Consider the following 13,023-nt stretch of genomic DNA (forward strand, 5'->3'; position numbering starts at 1 on the left):
CGCACTCATATTTACAGTACATCTTACCTTAACTTACAAATTCTACACTAAACCATGGCCCAGGATCAATGAACTCTGCAAAAAGAAAGCAGTTAGCAGGGAGCCAGGCTGCTCGCATGCAGTCTCTGACTCAAACAATGCAGGTGACAGGGAACTTGTCCGGCTGCTCACACGCAGTCCAAGGCCTTCCCTTTTGAACTGAACGCAGTGAACCACAACGGTGCATGGGCTGCACAAACGTAGTCTCCGTGCCAGCTCAAGTGGCACATGCAATGAACACAACGAATGGATGGATGAATGGTTTGAACTGAACGCAAACACGGTGCACGGGCCGCCACTGCAGGCCCGTGTTGTAGCTGCCAACAGGGCAGTTCTTGCAGCTTGCAAACTGTTGCCTTGATCCTGGCGCACATGGCAATGAACAGGGGGGGCAAAGCAAAAATTGAACGGGGCTGGTGAACAGGGGCAGTGGGCATGGCATGGCAAAGGCAGCAGGCAAACACAGCCTGCAGAAGAAGGCCGCTGCAGGCAAACACAGCCGGCAGATGAACTGGCCGGCACAGGCCTTGAAGAAAAACAGCCAGCCGGCAGATGAAGTGGGCCGGCACAGGCCTTGCAGCAACACAGCCAGCAGATGAAGTGGCCGGCACAGGCCTTGAAGCAAAACACGGCCAGCCGATGGCACAGGCCTTGCAGAAAACAGCTGCAGACGATCCGGCCGGTACAGGCCTTGCAGCACAGCAGCTGCAGCCGATCCAGCCGGCACAGGCCTTGCAGCAAAACAACAGCTGCCGATGAAGCTGGCCAGCCTTCGCCGTTCAGTGGAGGTTGGTGGAGGGAGTGCGGTGGTGCTGGCCACTCGGAAGGCGGGCTCGGACCTACCCAACGGTCTCCCTCCCAACCTATCGCCTTTGCCTGTCACTGTCTATACCCACTCCCTTAATTTGTCAAACCCCAATTTAGCCCCAACTTATTATTATTATTTTTTTTTTTTTTTTTACTTCCCCACTATAAATCGTCCCCTAACCCCCTGTACTGTCCTTGTTCGGCTAACCTATTCTGTCACCTAGCCTACTCCCAACCCCTACGTTCCCTTCCCGGAGGGGAACAAGGGAGAGCTGGCGTCCTGTGCCGAGGCCCAACTCAAGCCTCAGAATGGCCTCCCCAGAGTTCAGCGATCTATAACCAAAGTGGGTCCAGCGGCCCACAACGATAGCGAGGGGATGGATGGTGCGGAGGGGTACATCTACTAATCTACCCTAACCATTTAACTGTTAAACTACCCCGGGGCTTTCAACAAGCGCCTCTCGCTTAAACTATTGGTTCTAACAACCCAGATTCCCGTCGCCTGTGTTGGTGTCCTCACAATTTTGGGCCTCGCCCCCCAATTTTCTCTCCGTGCCCTCACACGGTCTCATGGCTGGGACACGTGGCTCCCTTTGGCAGGCACGACCCTCTGCCGATTCTCCGACGATGGCACCCCCGGGCACTACACTGCCTCCGAGCCTACCAGCTCCCTAAACACCGGGGAGTGCCCCCCATGGCACCTCCACTGAAACGCACACGTGGCAGGCTGGCTTCCCAGGCCCCTTTCCGAGGGTCACCCGTGCCCACAACACTGCCCACGCGGCTAATGGCGCCCCGGGCCCCCGCACCAAGCAGGCGCACCCGTGCCCACTACGCTATCCCGGCCCCCCATGGGCCCTTGGCCTACCACGGCCGACTAGCCTGGTGCCCGGGGTACCCACTCAGCGATACTCACTTTTCGCAGCCACGCTCCCAGCCCTTCAACAGGGCTCCTGCACCCCTCCAAACGGGTTTCGAGCCGACTTCCCCACCAACAACAAAACGACTTCCATATTTGTTAATTTGACTAACCCACTAACTCAGTCTACACTGACCCCGGGGTCCCTTGGGCGGGAGTCACTCCTCCCCCCAATCACTCATCGCACCATGCATTCCCCATTCGCTCCACACACACAGACCCGCTGGCCTCACTCACTCACCAAGCACATGCTTCCACTTCACTCACCAACTCTTCAACACACTCACCGCTGAACTCTGCCATCCTTCTATCTGCATCCCCTAACTAACTCGTGCTCCCACGTCGTCCCTTAAACTACAGCACGTTCCTTTTAACACTGCGTAGCTAAACTACGTCCCCTCTACACATTCACAAGTCTGTCACTGTCTCCAAATCTCTAAAATAACTTTCATTTCCCAACCTAAAGCTCATCTAAATCCCTCTAACTAATCCATTCCACGGGCCCCATGAGGACTTACCCCTGCCCCATGGAGCCGGTCTAGCTAAGCTAACCCTTCCCCCTAACTAGTTTCCATCCTGTGCCCTGGTAAGGGGGTCTTCCACCCCTTGCCCAGGAATCCTGTGCACCCGAAAGTGAGGCTTGCTTTTTTTTTTTTCTTTACATGCGCAGCACCAGCGCAGCAACTCACAGCTCGCGCACTTTGTACCTGCCCGTGACGTCATGCAGCTGCACGTGTACCTCGTCCCTCCTTGGACGGTACCATCCGGCAGGGATACCCCTCCTGCCGGATTCCAACCCCGCGTGCAGCCATGACGTCACCGTGCGCATAAAAAAACACAAGCCCCACGTCTCGAGGGGTTCCCCACGCGAACACATGTGCTTTGCCCATTGGAGCTTAACACACACGATCGCGTGGAGAACCCATCCGGTCCAAATCCGTAATCCTGCCTAAGCTTTGTCCGTCCGCGGGATCAGCAAATCCACCGCGTGCGTTTCCGGACCGGGACTTTACTCTCGCAAGCGAGCACGTGGGGGCCTCGTGCGTTGCACAGCACGGACCTCGTGCTCACTTCTGGGTGAACCCGGCACAGTCCCCGAAACAACTACAGCCGCTACTCGGCTTTCTTTCCTCTGTCGCCGTCGTCGTCGCCATTCAACACACGCACTCCCGCGTGTTACGATGCTAACACACCTCACCATTAAACTCACACCGGGAGATGCGGCTGCATGTTCACACATGCCCACCGACATCTCCCTTACATACCGCTCTCTCACACACACGGTCTCCCTTGCACTCGGCCGTTCACTCACGCATGCCATCTCCCTCGCACACGTGGCTCCACTCACTCGCGGCCTTCCACTCACTCGTGCCATTTCCCTCACACAAACCATACCACTCACGCACGCGGGGGCACTCGCCCGCGGTGCCTCACTCATACACCGTGCCTCACTCACACACGCGGGGGCACTCGCCCGCGGTGTCTCATCCACACACGGCGTGCTGGGAAGCACACACTCCGGCACACTCGCCACCACACCACTCACACGTGGTGCTCCATTCATACTGGCCGTTTCACTCACACACACGGCCTCTTCCACTTGCGGTGCCCCTTTTACACACGGCGTGCTGGGAAGCACGTACTCCGGCACAATCGCCACCACACCACTCACACACGGGGTCGCTTCCACACACGGGGACGCACTCACACCTTGCACCACACACACAGGGACAACCACACTGGGGATTCGTGTCCCCACAAGGGTCTCCGGGGCCTCTATACCCCCCAAGCTCTCCGTGCACCCGTTCGCAGCACTTCTCCCCTCGAACTCGCAAAGCACGACCGAACCCACCTGGTCGTGACTCGCCTCAAGGGGGCATACTCCCTCCCCTCGTTCCTGGAGGAGGCCATCCAGCTGCTCGCACCGGGTCTCCACCCAGTCCGCGAGCTCACCCCCATTATCCTCCACTACCTCCGTGTGTGTGTGTGCGTCACTTACCCCGTCTTCATCGTGTAGTCTTCCCTCTATCGTTCCCATCTCCCGTGTCTCTGCCAACTCAGTCACCTCTTCACTCTTTACCTCCTTTGTCTCAACTATTATTTCCGTCTCTTCCCTTGTTATCTCCCTCGTGCACGTCTCCGTCACCCCAATTAGTTTGTCCCGCTCGGTTACCGTCACTTTTTCCGTCACGACCCTCGCCCAACACGTCCCCCGAATTATTTTTTCACCCGCCTCCACCGCGGGCCCGACAGCCGTTGCACCCCCTCCCAGCTCGTTCGCTCCCACAGGTGGAGTCGCCATTTTAAGCTCCCTGGTCACTGCCTTCATGCCCGCCTGCAGGCTTCGGCCCATGTTCTGCGTCTCACCCCGCAGCTCTTTCATTTCTTCCTTCATGTTTGTTTCCATTCCGTTCATTTGCTTGTTCATGCCTTTTATTTCGTTTGTGTTTGTATCCATCTTTTCATTCATTTGTTGTGTATTCGCATCCATCCTCGTTTTCATTTCCGCATTCATTTGTTGCGCATCCGCATTCATCTTTGCCAGCATGGTGAATAGCTGGGCCATGTCGGGTGCGCTTGGGTGAGCCGTTTCGGCAAGGATCGGGGGGTTTTGGTGGAGAGGGTGAGGGGAGGTGTCATACACCGCGGCCGCTGCCGCACCTATTTCGGGCTCTGGGTTCAGTTGGGCGAGTTCGTTTTCCTGTACAACCAACATTTCCTGCACGGGGATTTCATCCTGGACCATGGATTCTACACATTCTACATCCATTTCTAATACCCCCGGCTCCCGCTCGCCTTGAGACGCCATCTTATTTCTCATAAAGGGTTAATTTAAATCGCTCGTAATTTGGAGGGAATCGGGGGTTGCTTCTCTCACCCCTGAACCGATTCCCGTGAATTTAATTGGAGACAGGAGAGCCCGTTTTCCCGTTCTCCGATACCAGTGCCGCGAGGAGGGCGATGAGTTTATATCGCACGACCTGACACCAGTGTTGCGGATTCGCGCCCGCCAGCGGGCGGACGGCCACGTAACTCGAATCGCGGCACGTCGCCCACCGGACGGACAATCCCGTCGTGACCCTCTCGGACTAACGCCGGGAACTAGTCACGGGTGGACCTTTCGGCCTCACCACGATCGTGCCAATCGCCCCCCCGCGTGGGATAAGGTTGCTCGCCAAATTCGACCTACCTAAGTACCGACACGGAGGGTAGACCGGGCGATCGCACCTCGCCGCAGGTCGACTTCGGACACGGGCCACTTTAAGCGACCCGTTCCGTACTATCGGGATAACCGAGCGGTGTTATCGTCGGCCTCGACGGTTCGATTAATTATCGGGCGTTTTAGCCCACGACCAACCCTTTACATGAAGTAAGATGGAGATTCAATTAGAGAAAAGACGAAGCGAAACGGAAAAACAGTTCGACATGCAGCACATTTATTTCGCGATGAACGGAAAGCACACATATACAATTACACCAAAAGCAAATGTAAAAGAAGAAGAAACACAATAATACACAAAAAGCAAATATAAAAGAGAAACACAATGCAGATCTATTACCGACTACGCGAGCACACGGCAACACTTACACAGTTTTACTTCACAGACGGCGCCGACAACACATATACCCAAAGCAAAAGAAAAGGACCACCCTCAAGGATGAGGCGGGCCTGGGGCCGAGACCGCGTCGGGCCTACCCGTCTGATGATGAGCCGCAAAATGGCGCTGGCGCTCCGACTCCGCGGGCCTCGCTGGGACTGCCTGGTATGGGGTGGGAACGGGGCCCCCTTCTCCCACTATCTCAGCGCGGGGGGGAAACAGGAGGGGGTTGTTGATGCTCGGGGGAAGGAGGATATCTCCCTGTCTCGGGTCCCGCGACGAGCGTCTCCACCACGACCTCGGTCACGCCGTTGGTGTCTCCCTCCGCAGCTCCCCGACTCCGACGCGAGCACCCCCTCGACCGCCTTTGCCGCCGCCACCTCTCCACAGCTCCGTCCAACCGCCCTCTCCGTCTCCTCTCTTGACTCGTCCCAACTCTTCACTGGCTCCGAACTCCTAACTTTCTCCCCTCCGAACTCTTAACTCTTGAACTCTTCACTCTCAACTCACAACTGCCTTGACTGACGAACGCGGCCCCTTATATGCCCCGTGGCTTCGCCCCTTCACCTTCGACCCTTTACCTCCGACCCTTCACCTCTAACTGGCTCCCCATTGGACCGAGGAAAAGTGGGCGTGAATGCTTTTTGATCCATGAATTTGCATATAGCGACCACACTCCAACGTACCTGGAGGCGGGGCCAAATCGCCCCACGCTCACCGATAGGACGGAACAGAAGTGGACGTGAGTCGTTTTTGATCCGTTTTCTTCGGAAAGGCCGGCGCTTTTGCACCCCTGCTCGGTGCACGCCCTGCACGAGTCCAGTATCGGTGCCCACAAGCGGCGTGGGAATGACGGTGATGCGATGGTTGCGAGGGCGAGTTGTGACGGTAAAGGTCGTGGCTGTGGTTGTGAAGCGGAGTTGCGGTTGGTGGTTGTTGTGTGATGGCTGTTGAGACGTGGTTGGTGGTGGTAGTAATGGCGGCTGGTCCAAAATAAAGATAGTAAAAGAAAAACGGCTATCTAGAGGGGTCGCAGCCCGAATGAATGACATTTATTCCCTCGAAACAACGGGTTTGGGCCTAACTACACATATACTTACAGAGATATCTCACCTAAGGGACCTGAATGGTGGTTTGCGAATTTCGTCAACCACAACAAAATATATATATATATATATATATATATATATATATATATATATATATATATATATATATATATATATATATATATATATATATATATATATATATACGGAATCTTCCATTGGACAGCCAATTAACAGAAATACAACTCGAGCAATACGTTCTACACCAATGGCCTTCTTCACTTTTCATACAGTGCTTCTTCGAAATAGGTGAATGAAGAAAAATCAACTGTTCAAACAGTGCAGTTTGAGCTTCTCATCTCATACGTAAGTTGGACAAAAAAGCCTTGGGTACGTCTATTGGTTTTGGAAAGCTTGATAAACAGGTCTGATTCCCTCGTGTCCCAGGGCCTAATTACTATGGTCGGGTGTCTGTAATTTTATGCTGTGAGGGCTTGTTTTTCATCCTTCATCGAAGCTGCTCGGGAGTTGTGTATTTCTATCCTTAATCGTCGCTGCGACACCAGGTTGATTTTATCTTCGAAGGGGTGGCAGGTGTGATCCGAGTGAAATCGCATTGTCGAGGTGTTAAACATGTTTGTGCAGAACTAACAACACCGTACGCTATGTATAAAAGGTTGTGTAATTGCTGAACTTGTTGGGATACACAAGAGTGACTTATACATATAATAGGTCTTTTGTAAATAGGGGAAGTTATTATTTACAACTTGTTCCATGTTGGGTATACCATGAAATCATCTGATTCCTGTGGCCTGGAGGATTGGTGCAGAGACAAATGATTGTAAAATGACAGGGAAGTAAGACAGTCCTCATGGACATGCTTCACTGCAAGTTTTCAGTGGGGATGATTTATTGATGCGGAAGGGAGACAACGATAATATTTCATTCACACGTGATATTTGAATCATTCAACCGGAGAATCCAGTCAGTCCAGTTCCACAGGGAATGGTAATAAAGGTAGCAGGAAGGAGGGAGCCCATTTGACAGGTGTGGTGCGACGCAACACACTTCCACTCAATTTCCTTTGTAAGTCCATGTTTGATCTCAGAGTGTGGTGTCAGTGTGGATCGAGTTGTCAACCATGGCGGGAATGCCCCCAGTGCTGCCACAGCCGGTGGTCATCACACACTCGACAGAAACCCCACAGTACGTAAATCGTCCCTCGATACCGCTGTACGAACAGGTGTCTGTGGCTCCGACACTACCATTGGGCTCGCAGGTCTTCAAAAGACTCTCTGGAATCATCATTGTGCCTGAGTTGGTGGGTTTCAACTGTACTCACTCCCCCACATCCCTGTTTCAATCGATATAGTATCTCAAAATGATGTTACTTCCTCATGTTTTGTTGCACAGAGGTATCAAGTCACTGACAATCAGCCTTCTGTTGCCATAGTGATTATTGATATGTCTCTGATAAGAAATCGCATTAATAACATAGTCCGAGTTCTGATTGAAGAAGACCATCCACTGTGTTTATGGTTCTACATTGTGGGGCACACCATCCTGGGGTGTAGTCAGCTAAGAAGCATAATGCTAAACCGTGCTTTAAAACAAGAGTACGGATTTGAATCATTACCGTGGCCAAGTGAAGAACCGATTTAGCCATACAGTGTCTTCATTATCTCAGTGGTTACCTTGTTATAGTTTAGGAAAGCTTGAACCATTGGACGTCAGGACAGATGTCCACAGTTAACCTGAAGGACTGTATTTGAAACTTGGATGAATGATAAAACATTTCACGAGACAGTGGAGGGGAGAGGAGGGAGTGACAGAGGAAGGGGATAAAGGGGGGGTGCAGTGGGGGGGGGGAGGTAGAGGAGATTAATAAACATTCAGGAAGTCCTCTGATGCTAGGGATGTAGTTGTGCAATTGAAGTACAGGAAATCAAAAACATGGCCAAACGATTCTATAAACTTATTTCTGTCCATCCATCATACTTGACTAAAAATGTTGTCATGAGCAGCAGTGTCTTCATAATGGGATCAGAACCTAACAGGCACGAGATTTCTTACTATTGCTGCACCAAAGTATATTTTGCTTTTTCGCTCTTAAAAGTACTTCGATGTTATTTTCTGTCAAAAAACATCTATTCATTACAGACCCATGGGGAGGGAGTGGTGGAAGGGGGTTGCTTGATCCATCCATCCATCCATTTGGACCATACTCTGTACAGAGTGTTGGTGCTACCTAAGCAGTCTCCTTGGATATTGGGCACAATCCTGGACGGGTCGCCACTACGACACAGGATACCAGGATGCTGGCTCTCATTTTGCCGACCTCGGAAGGATGACAGGCCGAGTTAACCCCACCTGGTATTAATTGAACAGCCGAGCGGGGTTTGAATTCAGGACCCTTGGATCCCAAGCCTACTACTCTAAATGGTGTGTGCTGATGCATACAGTATATGGTTCAATTGGTGTGTGTTGGAAAGGATTCGTGGATGGGTGTAAACTTATTTTAATGTTTCTAAATTGATTAATTGTTGTGGCAAATAATTTGATGGCTCCCATAAACTTTGTAAGAGTAATATCATGTTTAATCCGATATACAACAAGACATATTGTTAACAAATTGGAGTCTTACTAGATATCAAAGAGGAACTCAGATCATTTTCATTTTTAAAAAAAACAACAAAATGCCCCGGGCACAAAGCATCATGGGAGTAATTGTGAAAAACAATTTTAGCAAATCAATCCTTTTAATACCTGTCCTTTTAAATTTGTCTTTTTTGATGGTGAATGATAATACTGTACCAAATGATCCATTCTTGAAAATCATCATAGAATAATACGGAGCTGTTCAATAATAATGGGGAGGATGTGAGAGCTATAATTTCAAACCCTGCATCGAGTGTATCATTAAATGAAAAGATGAATTGGGCTTTGTGAAGTTTCCTGATTGAAATCACAAAACTATGAAAACAGGTGTTTCAGGTACCAAACACATAGGCTTCGTTCAACTCTTACAGGCAGTGCCGGATTAAGCCTCGGCTGGCCCCAAGGCACATTTTGAAATTTTAGAGAATGGCCTGAAAATTTTAAATTAGATCTCGGGCTCATGGAAATGGACCCCAGACAAAAGGTGAACTGATTGAAGAACAAAATATTTAATACAAAAAAAGACAAATATTTAATGTGAAAAGAAAATAGTTTATTTAATCCCTCTATACAATTTGCAGTGTATGAATATATGCATGACAAAACACGTACAGATTTGGCACTTTGCTTTACAGTTTACTTGACCTTAAATTGCAACCTTGCGTGCTTTTACAACTGCAAACTCTTCAATTACGGAACTGAAGTCCAATGCACAAAAGGGCCAACGCACCAAGACGCTGTTGATGCATGGTAGAACGCTTCACATCTCTAATTCTCTTTAGCTGTGAAAATGAGCGTTCTCCTGAACAATTGGTGGCCATCAGTGCTAAGTATATGCGGAGAGCCACTTCAGTGTTTGGAAAGGCTGCATTAACTCCAGTGGTGTGCAGCAGCACAAACATATGCTGTGATTATCATAGCCGATAATGCGATATATTACTATACCAATAAGAATTGTATGTAAAAAAAATAATAAAAAGTTGCCTACATTTTTGTGCTCCGAATTTTTGGCTGGCCCAAAAGGGGCCGTCACACCTTGACGTTTTAGCCAGCGAATGGCAAGGTATCAAAATGTAAGTAAAACCCTGGCGTACGCTGAATTATTGATGTTTTTTTTAAGTTTTGGGCATATAATAGCGTGACGGACGTATGCATAATGTATTAGTAACGTCCACAGAACGTTTCAATCACATATAGATAATTTATACCAACGAATGCTGAGCGTGTTGTCGGCGTTCACAACCTATGCCCAACGATAGTCTAACTTATGCATAGCGCGTGGCAGCGTACGACGACGATCACATGGCGTGGGCTATTCATAGGCTGCGGCTCGACGATTCAAATCATAACCGCACTAGACATTGAAGTGTGAAGCCGCTGTTACACCTTGCGGTTTTAGTCAGCATATGCCGACGTATGAAAAATTTGCCGAACCAAGCTGGCACACGTCTAATACGTTATGGGTAAGTTTTGTGTACGTTAAGAGCACACTGGCATACGTCGTCATACATCGAGTACATCGAGAAATTTTCAGCATGTTGAAAATTTCTTGATGTACTCGGCGTCTGACACACGCTCCGCATACGGTGGCATAAGTTGTAGGCACGTTACGCGATCGTTGACACACGTTGACACACGTTACTTGGATGTTACTCATAAGTCGAAACACGTCGAGATAATGGTTCGCGTCAATGTTCCAGACTCCCTGTTTTTTTTTTCTTTTTTTCTTCGGTATGACGGTGATGTTTACACTTTGATTTCCAGTGTGGTTATGATTTAAATCGTTTAGCAGCAGCCTATTAATTGTATAATATCATAACCGCACAAGAAATCGAAGTGTTAACATCACCGTCACGCCAAAGAAAAAAAAAAACAGGGAGTCTGGAACACTGACGCTAACCATTACCTTGACGTGTTTCAACTTATGAGTAACTTACAAGTAACGTGTGTCAACGTGTGTCAACGATCGCGTAACGTGTCTACAACACGTTACTCATAGGTTAGAAATAAGTTTCTGGTATGCTAAACATTACCTCGACGTGTTTCGACTTATGAGTAACTTACAAGTAACGTGTGTCGATGTGTGTCAACAATCGCATAACGTGCCTACAACTTATGGCCAAGCGTATGCAGAACGTGTGAGTCATATGCTGGCATACGTCGAAAAATTTCAAGCATGGAAAATTTATCTAACACCTCAGTGTACTACGAAAAAAGCCAGCGTACTACGATGTATGTCAGCGTGCTCTTAACGTATACAAACATACCCATAACGTATTTGACGTGTGCCAGCGTTTCAGCCAAATTTTGCATACTTCAGGCATACGCTGGCTAAATCGTCAAGGTGTGACAGGGCCTTAAGGCACATGCCTTGTCTGCCTAATGGTTAATCCAGCACTGCTTGCAGGCCAATCCAAAGCTTGATATTCCCATTTGACCACTGTCTGTTTTTAATTACCTGGAGCCCAGGTTAAAATCCCATATTTGTTGTTTTGTCCATTGTTCATACATCATTTTGAAAGTACCATATTCTCAAACAAACGAGATTTTTCTTAAGCTTAGAATCCAAAATCCATAACCTTGCTGCCTTCAGCTAGTTTTGAAAACCCACAAAACCTGTGAGACACCTTGATAGGTTTTTCTCATGAACAACACACCCACCACAACCTATATGAATGCCAATGAGGTCTTTTGCGTGTGCGCTGTGTCTACGGTTTCAGTGATTCAGTTCTGTTCGTCCCGGCACTTGTAACCTGCCGTTGCTGGCGTAAAATCTGAAAGTGAAATAGTCTTTTTGAAAAAAAAAATTCGGCATTTAAATGAAACATTGGCAAATTCGAAATGGTTAACCATAATTGTGTTTCTGGATGCAAGTCAGACTCGGGGAAATGCAAGACATATCTGTGGGTGAGAGGTGTCGGTTTCCGAGTACCATTTCCCGTTAATACAAGCAAGCCAGCGACCACAGTAGAAAAATAACAACCCACATGGACAGAAGGTTCTCCTTTCACCAATAGATGCAAAAATCTAGTACAATTTCTCTTGTGGCTCCGGAACCAAACAAACAATATATCTATAAGAGCCGTCACAGCTCGCATCTCACCCCCCCCTCCCCACCCTCCTCCACTCAAAACATGATTAATAGTAAACATCACCATTTTAAACTCACATTGTACATTCACAAGCCCCAGATATGTCTTTCTCATCAATGCACAGAAGCACCCAAACCAAATACACAAGCTTTGTGTATTTTCACATCCCAAATATCACCTTTGCCGAAGAGTTGTCAAGGCTTGTGGAAGAGCTAGAACACAGAGCGGATCAAGACATAACATAACAAAATGAACAGGAGGAGAAGGAGGAAACGACAACTGCAGGGCGGAGGGAGAAATAGATGGAGACAGACAAATAAGGGATGCAGGTAACGATTAGGAGTAGGGGAGAATGCAACAGGTGAGCGAGATGGATACAGAAGCATAATTTTGTGAGGGTGGAGGTTGTTTTACAGGTATAGAAAAGATCATGCTTTGAATGGGGGATGATTTGAGATGGTGGTAAACAGTTGTCTTTAAGACCTGGAGTGAAGAATGAGATTGACGACAGTATGGAAGTTGGTTCCATGGGTGGGAATAAAGAGGAAGAGTGGGAAACACAAGGGTGGGAAATGAAGCACTTTTAAGAGCAAAAATGCAAAATATACTTTGGTGCAGCAATAAATGTTATGCCTGTTAGGTTCTGATCCCTTTATGAAGACACTGCTGCTAATGACAACATTGTTAGTCAGGTATGATGGATGGACAAAAATAAGTTTATAGAATTGTTTGGCCATGTTTTTGATTTGCTGTACTTTGGTTGCACAACAACATCCCAGGAATGATGCTAACAGTAATCACGTGCTGCATAAGACAGAAGGCTTTCAAAATGTTTATTAATATTCTCTGCCTCACATGCC

At 48.7% G+C, this 13,023-nt stretch overlaps 1 protein-coding gene across 2 annotated transcripts in view; it reads left to right on the forward strand.

Annotated features, from left to right (window-relative positions):
* The window catches only part of LOC147035209 (myelin and lymphocyte protein-like), a 52,129-nt gene that overhangs the window by 15,299 nt on the left and 23,807 nt on the right, over nucleotides 1-13,023 (forward strand). The window contains exon 1 of one of the 2 annotated variants that reach the window (XM_085895402.1): nucleotides 7,425-7,734. The exons of the other annotated variant lie outside the window; for it this stretch is intronic. Within the exon in view, the coding sequence (XP_085751528.1) occupies nucleotides 7,555-7,734 (180 nt within the window). The 5' untranslated portion in view covers nucleotides 7,425-7,554. Of the gene's footprint in view, nucleotides 1-7,424; nucleotides 7,735-13,023 lie in introns of those variants that run through there. 2 annotated transcript variants of the gene reach the window in all.

This window comes from Eptatretus burgeri, chromosome 1 (genome assembly GCF_056783735.1).
Source record: "Eptatretus burgeri isolate ZD-2024b chromosome 1, Ebu_testis_v1, whole genome shotgun sequence".
NCBI lineage: Eukaryota > Metazoa > Chordata > Myxini > Myxiniformes > Myxinidae > Eptatretus > Eptatretus burgeri.